The sequence below is a fragment of the Anomaloglossus baeobatrachus genome, chromosome 1 (assembly GCF_048569485.1).
Source record: "Anomaloglossus baeobatrachus isolate aAnoBae1 chromosome 1, aAnoBae1.hap1, whole genome shotgun sequence".
In the NCBI taxonomy this organism is placed as follows: domain Eukaryota; kingdom Metazoa; phylum Chordata; class Amphibia; order Anura; family Aromobatidae; genus Anomaloglossus; species Anomaloglossus baeobatrachus.
In genome coordinates this window covers 323,540,326-323,564,947 of record NC_134353.1, presented here as the reverse complement: position 1 = coordinate 323,564,947, position 24,622 = coordinate 323,540,326, and the positions used below count along the sequence as shown (strand labels likewise).

Here is a 24,622-nt window from a genome sequence, read left to right as displayed (position 1 = left end):
GGCCTCCGGGTTGTCCGCGCTCCAGACCGGCAGCTACTGTAGAAGCACGAGCCAGAGGTCTGACAGCGCGACTACAATAGTGTTCCCAAGCTATACAAACTACATATCCCGGCATGCTTCGCGCGCTGCAGCCCGTGACGTCATCAGCACGGGACAGGAGTCGTTCTCTTACACTCCCGGTAATTTCAGAAACGCTCGCGTTATACAGTCCGGTGCATTGTCCGCTTTCTTCTGTGATGTGTATCGCTGACGTGCTCTTGTGAGTTCACATAAGCTGCTTCTATATATGCTACTTGGCGTGGGGGACTACAAATCCCAGCATACCTTGAGTTTTGTAGTTTTATAAGGGCAGCAGGAGCTATCACGTTGTATAAAGCTAACAAATGAGCTGAGGGCACAGCTGTGATGTCCCATGGCCTATCATGCACCCCTGCACTGACTGGCAGGCCCCCCTGTACTGCAGAGCGGTAGGTGCTCACTGCCACCCTATGATACCTCCATACTACACCATTGTCACGTTCAATGACATTATTTAGCAGAAGACAGAAGCTGCTGGTAAATAATGGCTTCCACTGCAGCACTACTGACCTGTGTGCATTCACCCTTATGGCCCCCTCACACTGCTTCTGACCTCCATTCAGTGGTCCCATTGGGGTTTTATAGCCAAGCCTCCTGCAAAATGGGATTCAGATGCAATCTAATACGTCTGGGTGTCGGACCCCAGTAGGCATATACCCCTGACAATAATGCACGACACAGCACAGGGTGACTCTGAGTCCTACACAATCATAGTCAATGGCCAAAATGCCGTTTTGCAGGAGGCGTCCCTAAATGGGCCCACCGGGACCACACGTGAGGGAGAACGCACCATTGGTTCTATGGTGATCTAAGTTCAGTTCATTAGACCAACTGACATGGCTGATATCAGCGCCAGGTGAACCCCGGCAAGTGTTGGAGACCACTGGCTAGGTTTCAACTTGCAGTATTTACCACTCCATACAGGGTGGATGCTGGCTGTTTTATACAGCTGCCACCCATTATATAAATGAGTCAGTTTGAAGCAGATTCTTGCTTCCTCATCTCATTCAGGCAAAGAGACACTGAATCCAATGATATATCACTTAGATTCCTGTCTGCAGCCGTTCTGAAACAATCAGATTTAGCCATGTAGCAGAGCTGATAGAGCTGTCTCGTGCATGCCATGCTCTCAATAGAGATTGTACAACTCTCCAAGATTGTTCAATAAAAAATGAAACATAAAAATAAATTATATTTTATAAAGAATAGAAAAGTTTGTAACGTGGCCTTTTTCCCAGAATGTAAATGAAATCTTAAAGATAAAAGAAAACATATTTAGTATCTCTATGTGCAGAACTGTCCTATACTGTATGTTGAATGCTGACAAAATAGCTGATTTTTGTTCACTTTGCTTTTCAAAAAGAGAATAAAAAGAAATCAGAAAGTTGTATGGACCCCAAAATGGTACCTTGAAAAATAAAGGTTTAAGTGCAGAGGAAAAATTGAAAGCTATGTGCAGTTTAAACCTGAAGCTGGGCTCTAATGGCCATATGATACCTGTTAATATTCAGCCATGTTCCTGTGATCTGAGAGTGGGATGGGATGGGGAGGTCAGTGGTTGGATGTGAGATTGTGTTGTGAGTGGATCAGCCACATATATTGTGATGCACTGTATAGAAAGAAGAGAAAACATAAACATAGTAATAACGTCATCCTTTGACCTCCTAGGAAAACCGATGGCCTTGACATTCAAGATGACCCAGATATGTGTGCCGATCCACAGAGCAGTGTCCAGAACATGTACCCGTAACATGTCTACTGCTATAGCATCTCACTATTGGAAAGATGACCACGAGAAGACGTTTCTGAAATCCAAATGGCACCACACAAACAACGCACCCAACCTTTTTCCACAATGTTTGTGCCCCATGGTTCATCAGGGTGCACGTCTGAGAACCTCACCCAATATTTGGAGAATGCCGAAGTTTTCTGCTGCTGGAGTGGTTGAAACTATGCCACATAATGTCCAGCCTTACCTAAGACTTATGAGGCTGGATAAACCTATCGGTAAGAAGACCTCTTACAGCACACCAGTACCACACATTACCCAGGAGTTTACGTTAGAACTTAAAGGGAATCTCTTACCAGGTTTGGGATACCTTATCTGAGAACAGCATGATGTAGGTACAGAGACCTTGATTCCAGCAGTATGTGCCTTACTGGGCTGCTTAGTGCAGTTATTTTTAGTAAATTATTGTTTTATCAGCAGGAGATTATCATTAGAGGACTACTTGGCCAGCTGTCAGGTAGTCTAACTACACCCACACCACTGATTGGCAACTTTCTGTGTACATTGTATATAGGCAAAAAGCTGCCAATCAGTGGTGTGGTGGAGATATTCAGAGCTCAGCATGCAGGGAACTGATAAAAGTGATTTTATGAAAACTACAGCAAGCAGCCCAGTAAGTGATACAGCACTGGAATCCGGGTCTATGCCCCTATATATTGCTGCTTTCAGATGGGGTACTAAAAACCTGATGACAGATTCCCTTTAACCATCACTCCATAAACATGCACTCTTTCCCTGGTGTACATGTGTATGAAGGAGTACACTGCTTACAGCGGCTGATCTCCTTCAGGAACAAAATGAGCGGACAGTCAGATTCAGCAAGTCCAATCCTTCTCTCCCTTCACATCATCTGTCTGGGAAGAGTCACGAGCCCCCAAATATGATGACTGGTATGGACTCATTAATGATTACTGGGGTCTCCATTGCTAACAATTTCAGTACATTTTGTGGGGGTGATTTGTCCATAAGCTCCCCATGTTCTGGTAAGGCTACATAGTGACACCGTCGTAAAACGTGCTCATCACTGTGTCATATAGCAACATTGCATCTAATGATATCAATAGGGCTTTGGTGCATCTCACGAAAAATTGGATATTTGGTGATTAATGGAAAGTGAATTTGCCCCTATAGACCCCAATGTAAGTCATCAGCATCATCCACGTGACTTGTCTATGGTTTGCCCTTTTTATTTTTTATAGCCAAATCACAGCTCTAAAATTGTGCAACAATAAATTATTTTTTGGCTGTACAAGAATTGAGTTGTACGCAAAGTGTGGGACCCTGTAATCAGCACTATAGATGCCACTTGTGGCTAACGCTCTGGGCAGCATACCTCTCAGGTACTATGGGGGCTCACAATATCAAAGATATCAAAGAGGCCAACTATGAGAAAGACTCAAAACTAGTGTTGAGCGGATCCGAACTGTAAAAATCTGTATACGGGCGGTTTCAGCGTCCGATCCGGATCCGGGATTTATTTTTTCTCTCTCTCTCTCCCTCTCTCTCCCTCTCGCTCTCGCTCGCTCGTCCCAGATCCGCTCCCCATACATGGGTCCGGATTCCGGGTCGGATCCGGACTTCTTTTCCAACCGGCGACGGATCCGCCGGACCCGGATTATTAGAAGTCCGCTCAACTCTACTCAATACAAATACTTTGATACAGTTTTCTGATTACGCCTACAGATTCACTGTCAGTGGCTGCTGGATCCCTTTTCTATTTCCAAATATTGGAGAAACAGGATTTGTTTTTCCTATAGCCGTATAACATTGCACTGTCGTATAGTTGGGTATGCACTCTTTGTAATGTGCTTTAATTATTACTTATTTGCTTTGTAGGGACCTGGTTGTTGTACCTGCCGTGCACATGGAGTATTGCTCTCGCAGCCCAGCCCGGTTGCCTCCCAGATCTCTATATGCTCGCCCTCTTTGGCACTGGTGCAGTACTAATGCGTGGTGCTGGATGTACCATTAACGATATGTGGGATAAAGACTTTGATAAAAAGGTATAATAGAAAAACGTACTACGGGGGGGGGTATTTCATAAAACTTCAATGATTAGCAATTTTCTGGACCCTAAACTCATCTAAGGTAAGCACTTTTTGGCAGAACAACAATATCAATCCACTGCCTAGTCTGGTATAGCAGAAACGCCATTGTCATGTTGGCCATGGTGACACATAGGGATAACAGTACTCCAATTGTATTTGGTAAATGTGACATAGCCGTAGCCATACACAATACAGCTACTTCTGCTGGCACTACCATAAATGTGCACTCTGCATTGAGTGTGCATGTTTATTGCAATATGGATAGAGCCTCAGGCCCCCATTCACATCAGATCTTTGGTCTATCCTGGCAGGATACGTCTTTTGACTTCTTATATATTACTATTTCTTTGTCGCTCCATTGGGAGACCCAGACAATTGGGTGTATAGCTATTGCCTCTGGAGGCCACACAAAGTATTACACTTAAAAGTGTAAGGCCCCTCCCCTTCTGCCTATACACCCCCCGTGCATCACTGGCTCACCAGTTTTGTGCTTTGTGCGAAGGAGGCAACACATCCACGCATAGCTCCACTTTTTAGTCAGCAGCAGCTGCTGACTATGTCGGATGGAAGAAAAGAGGACACATATAGTGTCCCCAGCATGCTCCCTTCTCACCCCACTGTATGTCGGAGGTGTTTGTAAGGTTGAGGTACCCATTGCGGGTACGGCGGCAGGAGCCCACATGCTGATTCCTTCCCCATCCCTTTTTACAGGGCTCTGGGTGAAGTGGGATTTACCGGTCTCCAGGCACTGAGACCGTGCTCCATCTACAGCCCCTGGAGAAGATGCTGGATGGAGCGGAGTACATCAGGGACATGGCCCTGCTTCCTCAAGGTACTCTGTGTCCCCGTGCATTTGGCGCTCACACCGCAGCATGCTGGGTGTTGTAGTGCGCCGGGGGACATCAGCGCTGCGGCGCCTGTGCCATGGCCTCATTCAGCTTTGCTGAAGCAGGCTCACTTATGGGAATTGGTCGCGCCGGCCGCTGGGACTGCGGCGCGGCTGGCACTTGTAGTGCGCCGGGGACTTCAGCGCGGCCTGCGCTTTTACGGCGGCCGCGCTGATAACTAGAGTCCCCGGCTTTTGCGGCCTGCTTCCGTTCGTTCCCGCCCCCAGACCTGCCAGTCAGGAGAGGGGCGGGACGCTGGCCACTTCCAGGAATCGGTCGCGCCGGCCGCTGGCAGCGGCGCGGCTGGCACTTGTGGTGCGCCGGGGACTTCAGCGCGGCCCGCGCTTTTACGGCGGCCGCGCTGATAACTAGAGTCCCCGGCTTTTGCGGCCTGCTTCCGTTCGTTCCCGCCCCCAGACCTGCCAGTCAGGAGAGGGGCGGGACGCTGGCCACTTCTATGAATCGGTCGCGCCGGCCGCTGGAACTGCGGCGCGGCTGGCACTTGTGGTGCGCCGGGGACTTCAGCGCGGCCCGCGCTTTTACGGCGGCCGCGCTGTTAACTCGAGTCCCCGGCTTCTGGGCCTAGTCTCCCTTCGTTACCGCCCACAGCCCTGACAGTCAGGGTAGGGGCGTGACGCTGCATAGAGCAGAGCTGAGAGCTGGAGTATGTTTTGCATACTCCACCCCTCTCACTGTGTGCACTGTGAATCCGGATTCCCGCACTTTCTCAGGCACGCCCACGGCTTCCTTCTCTACAAGGACACCGGCAGCCATTAGTGTCAGTTTCTGTACGATACAGAGACAAGTGTGGAAGACCCTGGCATTCTGATAGTCACACAATCGCTGCAACAGGCGTTAAGCAGCACCTGTGGTGCTAACCCCACTAGTGCAGAAGTGCACTTATAGATATGCTTGTACTATATACATTGCACTGTTTGGTCGCACGTTGTATATACCCTCCTGGATTATGCGGAGGAGTTATCAGCATATTCTCTGTGTAAAACAAAGGTGCAGAACCACATGTTTTTCTATACAGCTGGTACAGCATGTACGGCTATACGGCCGGCAGGTACATAGACTCCCATTGTATGCACTAATGGCCAGGGGATGAGGACGGTGTCTGCAGTATTTACTGACAGTTTTTCTGAGACTATGGCTATGATACTAGAAGCCTAGCAGTCCGGACATGTCTCTCACAATATGGGCACTGTTGAGTCATTGATCCATGGCCCCCCTCAGTGTGAATAACTAACAGCTCCGGGAATGTCACACGCATCCCAGAGTCACGGCTCTGCACGGACGTCAGTCCCAGACAGCCTAAGTGGGCTCGCTATGAGCGGCCTCGGTTTCATCAGGGTCCTAGCAGAAGGACTCGCTGTGTAATGAGGCGGAAGTAGCGGCTCAGGATTCTGATCCTGAGACCGCTCTCAATCTGGATACACCTGATTGTGACGCCATAGTAAATAATCTTATAGCGTCCATCTATAGAATGTGGGTTATTTCTCACAGCTCCTCCAGTGGAGGAGTCAGCTTCACGTATTTTTCTGGACCACTCTGCCTTCAGAGAGGCAGTCCAGGAACACCACGCTTATCCAGATATGCGCTTCTCCAAACGGCTTAGGATACACGTTATCCCTGTCCCCTGACTTGGTCAAGGACTGGACCCAATGTCCCGAGCGGCACCCTCCAATCTCCAGGCTTGTAGCTAGATCCATAGTTGCAGTGGGAGATGGAACTGCAAACTCAAAGATGCCACTGACAGACAGATGGATCTCTGGTCGAAAGCCATCTATGAGGCTGTCGGCGCACCGTTGGCTCCGGCATTCTCTCCCTTGGGGCACTCCAAGCTATTTCAGCTTGTCTTACACAGATTGACACGGTTACACGTACATCTGTGCCGCAGGTGGCATCCTTAACCTCTCAAATGTCTGCATTTGTTTCTTACGCGATTCAGGTTGTCCTGGACTCTGCGAACCGTGCGGCGGTAGCCTCCGCTACTCCGTGTTTTTAAGCAGAGCCTGGTCTGCTCGTTAAGTGAATGGAAGGCAGATTCTGCTTCCAAAAAAGGTTGCCTAACCAGTTGCCTTTTTCTGCTGACCGACTGTTTGGTGAGCGTTGGATGTAACCATCAAACAGTCCAGGGGTAAGGATTCATCCTTTCCTCAGCCCGGACACAACAAACCCCAACAGAGCAAGAGGCAGTCGGGGTTTTCGGCCTTTTCGAGGCTCGGGCAGGTCCCATTTTTCCTCGTCCAATGTGGACTCAAAAGGATCAGAGGAGCTAAGATTCTTAGCGGGCTCAGTCTCGCCCAAAAAAGCGACAGTCTGAAAACCCGCTTCCAAGGCGGCTTCCTCATGACTTGCGGCCTCGGTCGGTAGCAGGCTCTCCCGCCTTGGCGATATTTAGCTGCCATAGGTCAATGACCATTGAGTGTGAGACATTCTGTCTCACGGGTACAGGATAGAGCTCACTTCTCGTCCTCCAACTCGATTCTTCAGAATTTCTCCACCTCCCGGCCGGGCCGCTGCTCTTCTGCAAACAGGGTGCACTCTATAGGCAGAAAGAGTGATGACCCCCGTTCCTCTTCAGGAACAAGGTCACGGTTTTTACCCCAAATTCTTTGCGGTACCTATAACAACGGGCCGTTCCGTCCCGTTCTGGATCTAAAAATGCTCAGCAAGCTCGTGGACACCAGGCGGTTCCGGATGGAATCCCTCCGCCATGTCATCGCCTCAAGGTCCCAAGGATATTTCCTAGCATCATTAGGCATCAAGGATGCTTATCCACACGTGCCGATTGATCCAGAGCACTAGCGTTTCTACGCTTCGTTATAGGAGACGAACACCCTCTGTTCGTAGCTCTACCTTCCGGCTAGCGACAGTCCAACTGGTCTTTGCCAAGGTCAGGGCAGCAGTAGTCACAGTCCTGCACTCTCAGGGTCACTCTGTGGTCCCGTATTTAGACGATCTACTTGTCAAGGCACTCTCTTAGGAAACATGCCAACACTGCCCGAACGTTGCGCTGGAGACTCTCTAGAGTTTTGGGTGGATCATCAACTTTTTAAAGTCAGATCCGACCCCGACCCTATCGATAACATATCTAGGCATAGAGTTTCTTACTCTCTCAGCGATAGTGAAGCTGCCGCTAGACAAACAGCATTCACTACGGGCTGCAAGCTCTTCTTTAAGAACCAGTCGCACACATTGAGACGCCTCATGCACTTCCTACGTAAGATGGTAGCAATGGAGGCAGTTCCTTTCGCGCAGTTTTACTGCGTCCACTACAATGGGACATTCTCCGCCAATGGGACGAGGAGTCGACGTCCCTCAACAGAGTCGTCGTTCTTTCTCAGGCGGCCAAGGAATCTCTACGGTGGTGGCTTCTTCTCACCTCTTGGTCAAAAAGAAGGTCCTTCCTATCCCCGTCCTGGGCGATAGTTACGACAGACGCGAGTCTATCAGGGTGGGGAGCAGTTTTTCTCCACTACAGCGCTCAGGGTACGTGGACTCAGCAAGAGTCCACTCTTCAGATCAATGTTCTTGAACACAGAGCAGTGTATCTTGCCCTACAATCCTTCCAACAGCGGCTGGAAAGCAAGCATATCCGACTTCAGTCGGACAGCTCCACAGCGGTGGCATACATCAACCACCAAGGAAGAACGCGCAACCGGCAAGCCTTCCAGGAAGTCCGGCAGGTTCTGATGTGGGTGGAAGACACGGCATCCACCATATCCACAATTCACATCCCAAGTGTGGAAACTAGGAAGCTGACTTCCTAAGTCGCTGAGGTGTGGCCGAAAGAGTATGGTCTCCTCACCCGGACGGGTTTCAGGAGATCTGGCGCCGCTGACAGAGGCCGGACGTCGATCTAATGGCGTCACGGCACAACAACAATGTGCCAGCTTCATGGCACGGTTTCACAATCATCGAGCTCTGGCGGCAAACGCCTTAGTTCAGCATTGGTCGCAGTTCCAGCTACCTTAGGTGCCACCTCTGGCATTGTTGCCCAGAGTACTGCGCTAGATCAAGACCGACTGCGGCCGCGCCATCCTCGTCGCTACAAATTGGCCGAGGATGTTGTGGTACTCGGTTCTGTGGTGCCTCACGGTAGGCTAACCGGGGGCACTACCAGACCAATCAGACTGGCTGTCTCAAGGGCCATTCTTCCATTTGAATTCTACGGCCCTCAACCGGATGGTGTGGCATTGAGTCCTGGAACCTAGTGTCGTCAGGATTACCTCAGGACGTGGTTGCCACCATGAGACAGGCTAGCATACCAACGTCCGCCAAGATTGACCACAGGACGTGGAAGATGTTCTTATCTCGGTGCTCGGCGCAGGGTGTTTCTCCCTGGCCGGTTGCATCGTCTATGTTTCCTTCCTTCCTGCAATCTAGGTAGGAAAATGGGTTGTCGCTCAGTTCCCTTTAGGGACAAGTCTCAGCGCTATCTGTATTTTTTCAGAAACGACGACTTCCTCAGGTACGCACGTTCCTACGGGGAGTTTGTCTTCTCAGCACTCCGTACAAGCGGCCGTTAGAGCCCTGAGATCTGAACAAGGTTCTAATTGCTCTCCAGATGCCGCCTTTCGAGCCTTTGAAGGATGTCTCCCTTCCCGTTTTTCACGGGAAGTGGCCTTCTAGTAACGGTCTCGTCTCTTAGGAGAGTTTCCGAGCTAGCAACGCTCTCATACAAACTCCCTTCCTGGTCCTTCACCAGGACAGGGTAGTTCTGCGTCCGGTTCCGGAATTTCTCCCTAAGGTGGTATCCCATTTTCATATCAATCAGGATATCACCTCACCTTCTTTGTGTCCTCGTCCAGTCCATCAATTTCAGAAAGATTTGCATCTGTTGGTTCTGGTGAGAGCACTCAGGTTCTACTTCCCGCATGGCGCTCCTGCGCCACCCGGATGCACTCTTTGTCCTTGTCGCTGGTCGGCGTAAACAGTCGCAAGCTTCCAGATCCACCCTTGCTCGGGGGCTCGAGGAACCAATTCTTGAAACCTACAGTTCTACTGGGCTTCTGGTTCTCTCAAGGCCGAAGGCCCATTCTACCAGAGCCGTGGGTGCATCCTGGGCATTACGGCACCAGGCTACGGCTCAGCAGGTGTGTCAGGCACCCACCTGGTCGAGTCTACTTACTTTTACCAAGCATTATCAGATGCATACCTACGCTTCGGCAGACGCCAGCCTAGGTAGATAAGTCATTCAGGCGGCGGTTGGCCACCTGTAGGAGAGGGCCGTTTGACGGCCCTATCATGAGGTATTCTTTTACCCACCCAGGGATTGCTTTTGGACATCCCAATTGTCTGGGTCTCCCAATGGAGCGACAAAGAAGAAGGGAATTTTGTTTACTTACCGTAAATTCCTTTTCTTCTAGCTCCAATTGGGAGACCCAGCACCCGCCCTGTTTTCTCGGGGTTTTTCTGTTTTTTCGGGTACACATGTTGTTCATGTGGTATGGTTCAGTTCTCCGATGTTTCCTCGGATTGAATTGGTCTTTAAACCAGTTATTGGCTTTCCTCCTTCTTGCTTTGGCACTAAAACTGGTGAGCCAGTGATGCACGGGGGGTGTATAGGCAGAAGGGGAGGGGCCTTACACTTTTAAGTGTAATACTTTGTGTGGCCTCCAGAGGCAATAGCTATACACCCAATTGTCTGGGTCTCCCAATTGGAGCTAGAAGAAAAGGAATTTACGGTAAGTAAACAAAATTCCCTTCTTTTCCTTTCAAAGGTGGCAAGAACAGCTAATCGCCCGATCGCTGCCGGTCACATCACCCAGTTTCAGTCTCTGGTTTTCCTGGGAGGACAGCTTAGTTTGGCATTGGGTGTGCTCCTATGTCTTAATAATTACAGGTAATCATAGGTCGCGCTACATTTTTTATAGAGGGGATGATATACTCCCCATAGTAATTTTAAGGAATATATATATCCAAGGTGGAGTATGTAATGTTTACTAACTCAATCTTAGGGTACTGTCACACTTTAGCGACGCTCCAGCGATCCCACCAGTGATCTGACCTGTCAGGATCGCTGGTGCGTTACTACATGGTTGCTGGTGAGCTGTCAATCAGTCAGATCTCACCAGCGACCAGTGACTAGCCCCCAGCCACCAGCGACGCGTGGAAGCGATGCTGCGCTTGGTAACTAAGGTAAATATCGGGTAACCAAGCGCTTGGTTACCCGATATTTACCTTGGTTACCAGCGCACACCGCTTAGCGCTGGCTCCCTGCACTCCTAGCCAGAGTACAGCATGGCAGCGTGAGAGCGGCGTACGCTAGTAACCAAAGTAAATATCGGGTAACCAAGCAAAGCCCTTCGCTTGGTTACCCGATATTTACCTTGGTTACAGCTTACCGCAGGCTGCCAGAAGCCGGCTCCCTGCTCCCTGCACATTGAGATCGTTGCTCTCTCGCTGTCAAACACAGCAATGTGTGCTTTACAGCGGGAGAGCAACGTCCAAAAAATGAACCAGCACTATGTGTAACGAGCTGCGATCTCACAACAGGGGCCAGGTCGCTGCTCAGTGTCACACACCGCGAGATCGCTAATGAGGTCACTGCTGCGTCACAAAAAACGTGACTCAGCAGCGATCTCGCTATGTGAGAAGTACCCCTTATAGCACATATGAATAAATAATGCTAAGAAGTCACTAATCATGTTGTGACACAATTATCTTATAACAATGCTACAAGGTCGTCTGGTGAAAACAAGTTATCACCTACCTGCTGTATAGGTGATAACTTGTTGATTGGTGGGGGTCCGATTGCAGGGACACACACCGATCGGCAGAATGGGGAACATGGAGTAGCAGTGCACATACTTGACCCATTTTGTAGTCCTTCCCTATATGGCTGCTGAGTGATACGCTTGTTTTTTTACTACAAACCCCATCGACATCGATAATGAATGGCGTGCCACATTTGTCAGTCATTTGACCTGCTACTCCATTTTGTAATAGGGATATAAGTTGCACGTTCTGTCGTTTGTTATGGGCCCCAGCAATAGCACATCCACTGATGAATAAGTTATCACTACTCATGAACGAGCACTACCATGCTCAGGTGCTCAGTACTTGTAACTAGTGATGAGTGAGCACTACCATGCTCGGGTGCTTGGTACTCGTAACTAGTGATGAGTGAGCACTACCATGCTCAGGTACTCTGTACTCGTAACTAGTGATGAGTGAGCACTACCATGCTCGGGTGCTTGGTACTTGTAACTAGTGATGAGTGAGCACTACCATGCTCGGGTGCTTGGTACTCATAAATAGTGATGAGTGAGCACTACCATGCTCAGGTGCTCTGTACCCGTAACTAGTGATGAGTGACCACTACAATGCTCAGGTGCTCAGTACTCGTAACTAGTGATGAGTGAGCACTACCATGCTCAGGTGCTCAGTACTTGTATCTAGTGATGAGTGAGCACTACAATGCTCAGGTGCTCAGTACTCATAACTAGTGATGAGTGAGCACTGCCATGCTTTGGTGCTCAGTAGTCATAACTAGTGATGAGTGAGCACTACCATGCTCAGGTGCTCAGTACTTGTATCTAGTGATGAGTGAGCACTACAATGCTCAGGTGCTCAGTACTCATAACTAGTGATGAGTGAGCACTGCCATGCTTTGGTGCTCAGTAGTCATAACTAGTGATGAGTGAGCACTACCATGCTCAGGTGCTCAGTACTCGTAACTAGTGATGAGTGAGCACTACCATGCTCAGGTGCTCAGTACTCGTAACTAGTGATGAGCGAGCACTGCCATGCTCTGGTGCTCAGTAGTCATAACTAGTGATGAGTGAGCACTACCATGCTCAGGTGCTCAGTACTCGTAACTAGTAGTGATGAGTGAGCACTGTCATGCTCGGGTACTCTCGGTACTCATAACTAGTGATGAGTGAGCACTACCATGCTCATGTGCTCAGTACTCATAACTAGTGATGAGTGAGCACTACCATGCTCAGGTGCTCAGTACTCGTAACTTATGATGAGTGAGCACTACCATGCTCAGGTGCTCAGTACTCGTAACTAGTGATGAGCGAGCACTACCATGCTCAGGTGCTCAGTACTCGTAACTAGTAGTGATGAGTGAGCACTGTCATGCTCGGGTACTCTCGGTACTCATAACTAGTGATGAGTGAGCACTACCATGCTCATGTGCTCAGTACTCATAACTAGTGATGAGTGAGCACTACCATGCTCAGGTGCTTAGTACTCGTAACTAGTGATGAGCGAGCACTGCCATGCTCTGGTGCTCAGTAGTCATAACTAGTAATGAGTGACCACTACAATGCTCAGGTGCTCAGTACTCGTAACTAGTGATGAGTGAGCACTACCATGCTCAGGTGCTCAGTACTCGTATCTAGTGATGAGTGAGCACTACAATGCTCAGGTGCTCAGTACTCATAACTAGTGATGAGTGAGCACTGCCATGCTCTGGTGCTCAGTAGTCATAACTAGTGATGAGTGAGCACTACCATGCTCAGGTGCTCAGTACTCGTAACTAGTGATGAGTGAGCACTGTCATGCTCGGGTACTCTCGGTACTCATAACTAGTGATGAGTGAGCACTACCATGCTCATGTGCTCAGTACTCATAACTAGTGATGAGTGAGCACTACCATGCTCGGGTGCTCTGGTACTCGTAACTAGTGATGAGTAAGCACTACCATCCTCAGGTGCTCAGTACTGGTAACTAGTGATGAGTGAGCACTACCATGCTCAGGTGCTCAGTAGTCATAACTAGTGATGAATGAGCACTACCATGCTCGAGTGCTCAGTACTCGAAAACTAGTGATGAGTGGGCACTACCATGCTCAGATGCTCAGTACTTGTATCTAGTGATGAGTGAGCACTACCATGCTCTGGTGCTCAGTAGTCATAACTAGTGATGAGTGAGCACTACCATGCTCAGGTGCTCAGTACTCGTAACTAGTGATGAGTGAGCACTACCATGCTCAGGTGCTCAGTAGTCATAACTAGTGATGAGTGAGCACCACCATGCTCAAGTGCTCTGTACCCGTAACTAGTGATGAGTGAGCACTACCATGCTCAGGTGCTTAGTACTCGTAACTAGTGATGAGCGAGCACTGCCATGCTCTGGTGCTCAGTAGTCATAACTAGTGATGAGTGAGCACTACCATGCTCAGGTGCTCAGTACTCGTAACTAGTGATGAGTGAGCACTGTCATGCTCGGGTACTCTCGGTACTCATAACTAGTGATGCATGAGCACTACCATGCTCAAGTGCTCTGTACCCGTAACTAGTGATGAGTGGGCACTACCATCCTCAGGTGCTCAGTACTGGTAACTAGTGATGAATGAGCACTGCCATGCTCTGGTGCTCAGTAGTCATAACTAGTGATGAGTGAGCACTACCATGCTCAGGTGCTCAGTACTCGTAACTAGTGATGAGTGAGCACTACCATGCTCAGGTGCTCAGTAGTCATAACTAGTGATGAGTGAGCACTAGCATGCTCAAGTGCTCTGTACCCGTAACTAGTGATGAATGAGCACTACCATGCTCAGGTGCTCAGTACTCATAACTAGTGATGAGTGAGCACTACCATGCTCGGGTGCTCTGGTACTCGTAACTAGTGATGAGTAAGCACTACCATCCTCAGGTGCTCAGTACTGGTAACTAGTGATGAATGAGCACTACCATGCTCAGGTGCTCAGTACTCGTAACTAGTGATGAGTGAGCACTGCCATGCTCTGGTGCTCAGTAGTCATAACTAGTGATGAGTGAGCACTACCATGCTCAGGTGCTCAGTACTCGTAACTAGTGATGAGTGAGCACTACCATGCTCAAGTGCTCAGTACTCATAACTAGTGATGAGTGAGCACTACCATGCTCAAGTGCTCAGTACTCGTAACTAGTGATGAGTGAGCACTGCCATGCTCAAGTGCTCAGTACTCATAACTAGTGATGAGTGAGCACTACCATGCTCAGGTGCTCAGTATTCGTAACTAGTGATGAGTGAGCACTACCATGCTCAAGTGCTCTGTACCCGTAACTAGTGATGAGTGAGCACTACCATACTCAAGTGCTCTGTACCCGTAACTAGTGATGAGTGAGCACTACCATGCTCAGGTGCTCTGTACCCGTAACTAGTGATGAGTGAGCACTACCATGCTCAAGTGCTCTGTACCCGTAACTAGTGATGAGTGAGCACTACCATGCTCAAGTGCTCTGTACCGTAACTAGTGATGAGTGAGCACTACCATGCTCAAGTGCTCTGTACCCGTAACTAGTGATGAGTGAGCACTACCATGCTCAAGTGCTCTGTACCCGTAACTAGTGATGAGTGAGCACTACCATGCTCAAGTGCTCTGTACCCGTAACTAGTGATGAGTGAGCACTACCATGCTCAGGTGCTCTGTACCCGTAACTAGTGATGAGTGAGCACTACCATGCTCAAGTGCTCTGTACCCGTAACTAGTGATGAGTGAGCACTACCATGCTCAAGTGCTCTGTACCCGTAACTAGTGATGAGTGAGCACTACCATGCTCAGGTGCTCAGTAGTCATAACTAGTGATGAGTGAGCACTAGCATGCTCAAGTGCTCTGTACCCGTAACTAGTGATGAATGAGCACTACCATGCTCAGGTGCTCAGTACTCATAACTAGTGATGAGTGAGCACTACCATGCTCGGGTGCTCTGGTACTCGTAACTAGTGATGAGTAAGCACTACCATCCTCAGGTGCTCAGTACTGGTAACTAGTGATGAATGAGCACTACCATGCTCAGGTGCTCAGTACTCGTAACTAGTGATGAGTGAGCACTGCCATGCTCTGGTGCTCAGTAGTCATAACTAGTGATGAGTGAGCACTACCATGCTCAGGTGCTCAGTACTCGTAACTAGTGATGAGTGAGCACTACCATGCTCAAGTGCTCAGTACTCATAACTAGTGATGAGTGAGCACTACCATGCTCAAGTGCTCAGTACTCGTAACTAGTGATGAGTGAGCACTGCCATGCTCAGGTGCTCTGTACTCATAACTAGTGATGAGTGAGCACTACCATGCTCAGGTGCTCAGTATTCGTAACTAGTGATGAGTGAGCACTACCATGCTCAAGTGCTCTGTACCCGTAACTAGTGATGAGTGAGCACTACCATGCTCAGGTGCTCTGTACCCGTAACTAGTGATGAGTGAGCACTACCATGCTCAAGTGCTCTGTACCCGTAACTAGTGATGAGTGAGCACTACCATGCTCAAGTGCTCTGTACCGTAACTAGTGATGAGTGAGCACTACCATGCTCAAGTGCTCTGTACCCGTAACTAGTGATGAGTGAGCACTACCATGCTCAAGTGCTCTGTACCCGTAACTAGTGATGAGTGAGCACTACCATGCTCAAGTGCTCTGTACCCGTAACTAGTGATGAGTGAGCACTACCATGCTCAGGTGCTCTGTACCCGTAACTAGTGATGAGTGAGCACTACCATGCTCAAGTGCTCTGTACCCGTAACTAGTGATGAGTGAGCACTACCATGCTCAAGTGCTCTGTACCCGTAACTAGTGATGAGTGAGCACTACCATGCTCAGGTGCTCTGTACTCGTAACTAGTGATGAGTGAGCACTACCATGCTCAAGTGCTCTGTACCCGTAACTAGTGATGAGTGAGCACTACCATGCTCAGGTGCTCTGTACCCGTAACTAGTGATGAGTGAGCACTACCATGCTCAAGTGCTCTGTACCCGTAACTAGTGATGAGTGAGCACTACCATGCTCAGGTGCTCTGTACCCGTAACTAGTGATGAGTGAGCACTACCATGCTCAAGTGCTCTGTACCCGTAACTAGTGATGAGTGAGCACTACCATGCTCAAGTGCTCTGTACCCGTAACTAGTGATGAGTGAGCACTACCATGCTCAGGTGCTCAGTACTCGTAACTAGTGATGAGTGAGCACTACCATGCTCAGGTGCTCTGTCCTCGTAACTAGAAAAATTGCTGGCACTTCCTAATCTCATAGTCTGAACTGTTGCAAACTGAACATGACATACAATATCCAAAATAGCAGTTGCACTAAAGTAGAGGAAAGGAGAAAAAACAAGCATGTAGATGGTGAACATTGGAATATGAATATGCATTACTGCCAAGAAAACATTTTTTTTTATAAATATGAGTTACTTAGCAAACAAAGGTGGCCACCTTTATAACATATTCCAATGTTCACCATCTACATGCTTGTTTTTTCTCCTTCCCTTTACTTGAGTACAACTGCTATTTTAGATATTGTCCGTCATGTTCAGTATGCACCAGTTCAGACCATGAGATTAGGAAGTGCCGGCAATTTTTCTAGTTTGTATTATAGAGTCATGTTCTTTCTCTGTGCACTCCTCCCAGTTATTTCAAGTGTTTTTAATTTTCCTATTCTAGCCCATATTAACGGTCAGTTTGGACAAGAGAGGCATATAAATTTGAGTAGGACCCAGATGAGAGTTACACCTTTACGTGGTAACTGGGCACAAGTAAATTTGGCCACCTTTATTTGCTAAGTAACTCATATTTTTCAAAAAACAATTTTCATGTTTTCTTGGCAGTAATGCGTATTCATATTCCAAGATGTACCATCTACATACTTGTTTTTTTTCCGTACCTTTACTTGAGTGCAACAGCTATTTTGGATACAGTACTCGTAACTAGTGATGAGCAAGCACTCCCATGCTTGGTACTCGTAACAAGCATTTGGATGCTCAGATTTCCTGTAAAAATGTTTCGAGTCCCCCACTGACTTCCAATATACTTGGTAATCGAGTCGTGCCCATCCGAGCATCCGACTGCTCGTTACAAGTACCGAGCACCCGAGCATGGTAGTGCCCACTCATCACTAGTTACGAGTACCGAGCATGGTAGTGCTCGCTCATCACTAGTTACGAGTACCGAGCACCCAAGCATGGTAGTGCCCACTCATCACTAGTTACAAGTACCGAGCACCCGAGCATGGTAGTGCTCACTCATCACTAGTTACGAGTACCGAGCACCCAAGCATGGTAGTGCCCACTCATCACTAGTTACAAGTACCGAGCACCCGAGCATGGTAGTGCTCACTCATCACTAGTTACGAGTACCGAGTACCCGAGCATGGTAGTGCCCACTCATCACTAGTTATCTCCTATCCTATATATAGTTTACAATTAGTCATGGTCGGGTCAATTTGCAGGACTCTAGTTCATTGACCATGTCAGTAGTCTGTGGCTGCTGGATAGGAGGCTCGTGAACCTTAATTTCCGCGATCCCCAGCGCAGCCTTTGATTAACTGGACTGGCAGAACGTCATCTGTGCATCATATGCCATAATGATGACAGCGTGCCAGCCTGGCTAATCAAAAGGGGGGAGGGGAGAGGGGGGCCATGAGCATTCACCATTTTTAATGCCACAGTCTGTTTGAATATTTGTACATTGATCTATTAAACTTGTTTTTACGTGTGTGAGGCTATGTGCCCACTGGAGTTTGTTTGATATATCCGCAGGTTTCCCGCAGCTGCTCGCCGGAATCCGCAGCAATTTTTGCGGTAGTACAGCGAAATAGCTGCGGTAAACCTGTGGGCATTCGTGCGGCTTACCTGCGGAAGTCCCACCCTCTATCTCCATAGTGGAGGTAATTCTGCAGAAATAATTGACATGCAATTACGTGCGGCTGCGGGACATCCACAGCATATTCCGCAGCCGCACCTATCCGCAGCATGGACACAGCACTCCCCATGTCCCATAGGATAACATCGGGAGTCTCTGTACATACTGAAACCTGCGCATTTATCTGGAAAATGCAGAAAATCCGCAAATTTTCCGCAGATAAATCCGCAGGTTTAATCTCCCGTGGGCACATAGATTAAGGCTATGTGCGCACGTGTGCGCTCTGCACCGCACCGAAAATGTGCGCTTCAGAGCGCAGCTGAAAAGCTGCGTTCTGAAGCGCATGGTGCCGGCAGATTCGTGCGCTCTGCATGCTGCCTCTCCCTATAGACAGCATGCAGAACGCACGAAAGAAGTGACATGTCACTTCTTAGAACGCAGCGATTCGGCAAGCAGCCACATGCCACGTGCGCACGGCCCCTGCACAATCTCCATAGATTGTGCAGGGGACGCAGGACGCATGCAGTTACGCTGCGGTGCAGAACGCAGCGTAACCATGTAATACGCACACGTGCGCACATACCCTTACACTGGTTTCTTTGCATCGCTTGGTACCTGTGGTTTCTTTTCTCTAAGATGAAATGTAAGACTAAACTAACACACTGATTGCTCATGTTATATGTCTAGTAGATGTCGAGCACTACTGAGGGTGCACTTTATTTACCGTGTAACATTCTCTTTAGCATTGCTTTAGGAGCTGCCTCTCTGTCGCTGGTACTCACCTACCCACTAATGAAGCGGATAACTTACTGGCCCCAGCTTGTATTAGGTAATTTCTAAATCTGTCTAATTCTGACCTGCAACATCAATATTTCATATACTAGGTGAATAGGCCTTAGCTGCAATACCAGACACAGCCTGTAGTGTCGGGGGGGGACGACTCCTAGCAATATGCCTTCAATAGCACACATCTGTACTTTCTGTATATCATATAACTGTTCTATGAGCAGGCATGCACTCATGATCTATTAATGTCCTCACACAATGAATGTCATTGATCACTATACTTATTAATTGTTATTTACAATATCTAATTCACAGGAATGACATTTAACTGGGGCGCTCTATTAGGGTGGGCTGCTGTGAAAGGATCCTGTGATTGGTCAGTTTGCCTCCCCTTATATGCCTCTGGAGTGATGTGGACGCTAATATATGATACCATCTACGCTCATCAGGTATGTATGGCATAGTAAATGCTATTGTTACTTAAAGTGAACCTGACAGCTCATACATACAAAGCCTCTGGGGCACCACCTGCCCATCTAGTCCCCCGTACGGCTAGTAAGAGTATATTTTCCTCTGAAACACCGCATGTGTCAGATGTCAGGTTCAATTTAAAGGCATTTATTTTTCTGACTTATAATGCACCACACATTTATTTCCTTATTTTTAGGATAAAGCAGATGATGTGTTGGTCGGCGTCAAGTCGACAGCACTACGCTTTAATGAACAGACAAAGCTTTGGCTCAGTGGCTTCAGTGTAGCCATGCTTTCTGGACTCACACTAACAGGACTCAGCTGTGACCAGACTCTGCCCTATTATGCTGCCATTGCCCTCATTGGAGGCCACCTTGTCCACCAGGTACCAATGTTTATCAATATAACTTAGAGCAGTTAGTGATGATGCAATTAAATGTGTGTTGTTAAGATTATGCCACCATTGGACCCTATCTACAACCTGAGTGAGCTGCCTTCCCTAATACCTTGAATGCTTTCTCCCTACCTCCTTATCCTCCCCACTTTTGTCTTGAATGGAAGGGCCAAAAGCACCAGTGAACAGAGCCTGGAGCCAAGCTCTGGCGGATTGTGCATGTCATATAGTTAGGTGAAGGACACTGTAGACCCATTACTATAGAAAGTTGCTTAACCTCTTACCACTGTGAGTAGTTTTTATTTTTGCGCTTTTGTTTTTGTCTTCTTGCAAGAACCATAATTTTTTTATTTTCCATATACTGTTTTTGCAAGTAAAGTTTTAGTTTTGAAAGTCGGCTTTTAAGTGGCAAATGTCACTCGGTGGCATCAATCCTTTCTTTTAGATGAGGATTTGTCCAGTCCCATGTATAGAAAATTTTGTATAGATTTTAACCCCTTAACGACCGCGGGCAGTAATCCTACGTCCTTGCGGTCATAGTGTTAACCCCCTGCTGCTGCGGGTTGCAGGCGGGGATCCACGCACGTCAACTGATTTATACAGCTGACATATGTGTGCCTTGCAGGTACGAGTGGAATCGTTATGCACCTGTACCAGTTAATCCCTTAAATGACGCAGTCAAGATGTGACAGCGCCATTTTAACGGCGATCGCAATAATCACATACTCACAGGCCGTCACCGGAAGCCACGTGACAAGATCACGTGGCTCCGATGGTTGTCATGGTAGCACAGGGTCATGTGATGACTCCTGTAGCTCACATGACTCACTTCCTGTTTCACCTGGCAGAGAGCTGTGTGAGACAGAAGATTAGTATATCTGATGTTCACAGCTGTGTAGCTGTGATCAGCAGATATGGAAGAGTGATCAGACTGCTGATCCTTATAGTCTTCTAGAGAAACTAGTAAAATTAAAAAAAAAAAAAAAGTTTTGACAAATTAAAAAAAAATAAAAAAAACCTAAAGATTCAAATCACCCCCCATTCACCCCAGTGAAAATTAAAGGATTTAAAAAAAAGTATATATATATGTATATATGTATATATATATTTTATATATATATATATATATATATATATATATATATATATACATATTTGGTACCGCCCCGTTCAGAAACGCCCGATCTATCAAAATATCAATTCAATTAATCTGATTGGTAAACGGCGTAGCAGCAAAAAATTCCAAACACCAAAATTAATGCAAAATAGTAGATCAAAACGTAACATCTACGCAGAAATGATACCAATAAAAACGTCAGCTTGAGACACAAAAAATGAGCTGTCACTGAGCCATAGAATCAAAAAATGAGAACGCAAAATCTACACCACCTTTTTTGGCCATAATTCAGATTTTTTTTTAACCTTTTAGATAAAAGTAAACCTATTCATGTTTGGTGTCTACGAACTCGCACTGACCTCAGACATCACACCCACACATCAGTTTTACCATATAGTGAACACAGTGAATAAAATATCTCAACAACAATAGTGCAATCACACTTTTTTTTTTATTTTGCAATTTATCAGCATTTGGAATTTTTTTACCATTTTCCAGTATAATATATGGTAAAACTCATGGTTTCATTTAAAAGTACACCTTGTTCTGCAAAAAACGAGCCCTCACATGACCAGATTGACTGAAAAATAAAAAAGTTACGGCTCTCGGAAGGAAGGTGAAAAAAACCCCGGAAAGCGCAAAAATTGGCCGGTTGTGAAAGGGTTAATTAAACAATACCCAAATACCTATGGCCGACACTAGTATCATCTAATTTTCAATACGTTCCACTGGAAGTAACTTTCACATCTGTTTTATTTTGTAGATTTATACTTTGGATATCAACAGTGCAGCTGACTGCTGGAAGAAGTTTACAGCTAATCGGACAGTAGGGTTTTTACTTTTGCTAGGCATTGTGCTGGGTAATTTGTGCAAATCAAAAGAAACAAATGAAGTCAAAGATTTGTCACCCCAAAGCTCATAAGGAAAATGTAATTTGCGTGGACGCAAGAGCAAAGTAAATTCCATAAATAGTGGCTGCCTGCTGTATTATACAGCCAAATCCCATTCATAACAGGCATGGTGGGACAGCAGTATAACCACTTAGATGACGTGGTCAATAGCGACCAAGGAATCTTAGTGGTCAGAGGGCCAGGCTTTCTTCTGTCACAATCACCAGCCAGTAATGCAATTACAAGGTACCAATGGACTAACTAGGGGATGGTAAAAATGGAAAAATAAATAGCTGCCCAGAAGCTAGCTGGCTTTCTGGCTTGCACAGTTTATCAGCTAACCCAGCCCCCTTCATTGTCTGCATCAGCCAAGTCAAAAAAGGGGGCTGACTTAGTTAATAAATTCAGCCAGACACATAGGCCCCTGCAAAGGCATCACCATCAACATGGAGGGTAGGAAGCTTATCTATGTTAAATCAAAAAGCCAAAGTGAAGCTTACAGGAACACCACTGACAGTACTTGTTTACAGAGCTGTGGAGTCCTAACTATAGCATTAGACCGCTGCAGCTAATCACTGGCCTCAGTGGTGATGCTAGAGTAGAGATAAAACCACTGACTAGCGTTAAGAAAAAAATTCACAGGTCAATAATAGTAATTATTATTATATAGTGCTAACATATTCCGCAGCGCTTTACATAGATCAGCAATACTATCCCCATTGGTGCTCACAATCTAAGTTCGCTATCAGTATGTTTTTGGAGTGTGGGAGGAAACTGGAAAACTTGGAGGAAAGCTACGCAAACAGGGGGAGAACATACAAACTCCTTGCAGATGTTGACCATGGTGGGATTTGAACCTAGGACCCCAGTGCTACAAGACTGTATTGCTAACCATTGAGCCCAGGACCATCCAGCATCCACGTTGGTACTCTGTGGCAGCCACACGTGTGTACTGCAAATCTTTTTTTTGCTCCACTTTACCACTGACTAATGTTTAAATGGTTATTTCAAAGCATTACCAGTCTGTGGACCAGTGCTGGTGGGAAATTTGCTCTAAATGTGCAATATGAAACAGTCTGATGTAAAGTTATATCTCATGTGCTAATCACCAGAAGTTCTATGCAGACACCGCAATGAATCATGGGAGATTCTCAGCTATGCAGAAGTATGAATACTAGCATGATACAGGGCTAGAGCGCAGAACCATTACATGATCAGTAATGTAATTACATAGACAAATGTAAACTATAAAATGGTGTTCAAAAGGGGAAACAGAAAACCTTCGGTCCCTCCAATACCATTCATGGAAAGATCATTTCTTGGTCTAAAGGCTCATGCAGATATCCGAGGATCTCGATCCAATCTTGGAAGGCCATGCACAGACTGGCCTTGAGTCTCCCGTTCCAAGCGTGACAGCCTCATAGAAATATATGAAGCTGTCATGTTCCGGTCGGTAGACCTGCGGCCAGTCTGTGCATGTGTATTGCAGTCCAACGGACATCTGCATGAGCCCCTCAGGGTTTTTCTAGGACATCAGTCTTTTCTAGTGCAAAGAAAGGAATAGTTGTGTTACTATCATAATATTTTTGTAAAACATGGAGGCATAACTATTTTCAGTCCAAGTGCCACATTGTTAGGTCGAACCAACCCCATGGACTGTAGCATTACCTTCTGAAACATTTTACTGTATAGTGAAATACCGTATCTTTTGAACTACAAGTCTCTCCTTACCGTAAGACACATCCTCGATTTAGACAGCAGAAAATAGGAAAAATATTTTCCTAAAACGTCCCTGCTGTAAAATGGAGGGCTCATTAGTTCTAATTTTAATGTAATTGGGTAGAATAGGAAAGTAATTAATCTTTTATTTGTTTATCTGAAGTGTGTGTGTACTATACATGCCGGTTTCAGACGTCCGTGTTTAATCAGGTACAAGCCACACGCATGGTTATGGTCATACGTGTGTTACGTACCGGAGAAAACACTGGTCTTTCGAATAAAAAAAATTTCTATATTCACCTGTATCCAGCGCGGTTTTCTTCGGCTCTGCGGTCTCCTGCTTCTGACCCCCGCTCATTATATTCATTGATTATTCACTGCACTGAGGAGCTGGAAGCAGGAGCATCACGGGGACAGCATCGTCAGTGACAGGTGAGTATCAAGCAAGCAATGTTTGTCCAGTGACGTCCAGGAGGTCATTGGAGTCTGATGAGCTCCTGATGACACCTACGCGCTACAGCGGTTGTCACGATGGTGACTTCACAGGTTCATGAGTGTTCATTGGGAACTCAGATGACCTCCTGGACATCACTGCGCGCACACACTGCTTACTTGCTGCATAGTCACCTGTCCCCAGCGATGCTCCGATTAGCAGCTCCTCAGTGCAGTGAATATTCTATGAGTAGAATGAGCAGAGGTCATAACCAGGAGACAGCAGAGCCGAAGAAAACAGCGTAGGATACAGGTGAATATAGAAAATCTTTTTTTCTTTATCGTTCCTATGGGAGACCCAGACCATGGGTGTATAGCTTCTGCCTCCGGAGGACACACAAAGTACTACACTCAAAACGTGTAGCTCCTCCCTCCT

General features: G+C 47.1%; 1 protein-coding gene across 2 annotated transcripts; it reads left to right on the top strand.

The window, feature by feature from the left end:
* The first annotated feature begins 147 nt into the window (after positions 1 to 147).
* Positions 148 to 24,410, top strand: COQ2 (coenzyme Q2, polyprenyltransferase). 2 transcript variants are annotated; one of them, XM_075351684.1, is made up of 8 exons: positions 148 to 179; positions 1,747 to 2,085; positions 3,704 to 3,870; positions 10,535 to 10,656; positions 19,121 to 19,206; positions 19,479 to 19,612; positions 19,831 to 20,019; positions 21,909 to 24,410. In XM_075351684.1, the coding sequence occupies exons 2-8, from the start codon at positions 1,755 to 1,757 to the stop codon at positions 22,065 to 22,067; spliced, it is 1,188 nt and encodes a 395-aa protein (XP_075207799.1). In that variant the 5' UTR covers positions 148 to 179; positions 1,747 to 1,754; the 3' UTR covers positions 22,068 to 24,410. The 2 variants fall into 2 exon arrangements, with proteins under 2 accessions (XP_075207799.1, XP_075207794.1); XM_075351679.1 differs by lacking the exon at positions 148 to 179 and adding an exon at positions 182 to 259.
* Positions 24,411 to 24,622: the final 212 nt, after the last annotated feature.

Excerpts from the sequence above, each read along its gene's own strand:
- COQ2 (XM_075351684.1), top strand. The coding sequence starts at position 1,755 with ATGGCCTTGACATTCAAGATGACCCAGATATGTGTGCCGATCCACAGA. Across the intron at positions 2,086-3,703 it reads GAGGCTGGATAAACCTATCG|GGACCTGGTTGTTGTACCTG; the intron begins GTAAGAAGACCT and ends TTTGCTTTGTAG. Across the intron at positions 10,657-19,120 it reads CTATGTCTTAATAATTACAG|CATTGCTTTAGGAGCTGCCT; the intron begins GTAATCATAGGT and ends CATTCTCTTTAG.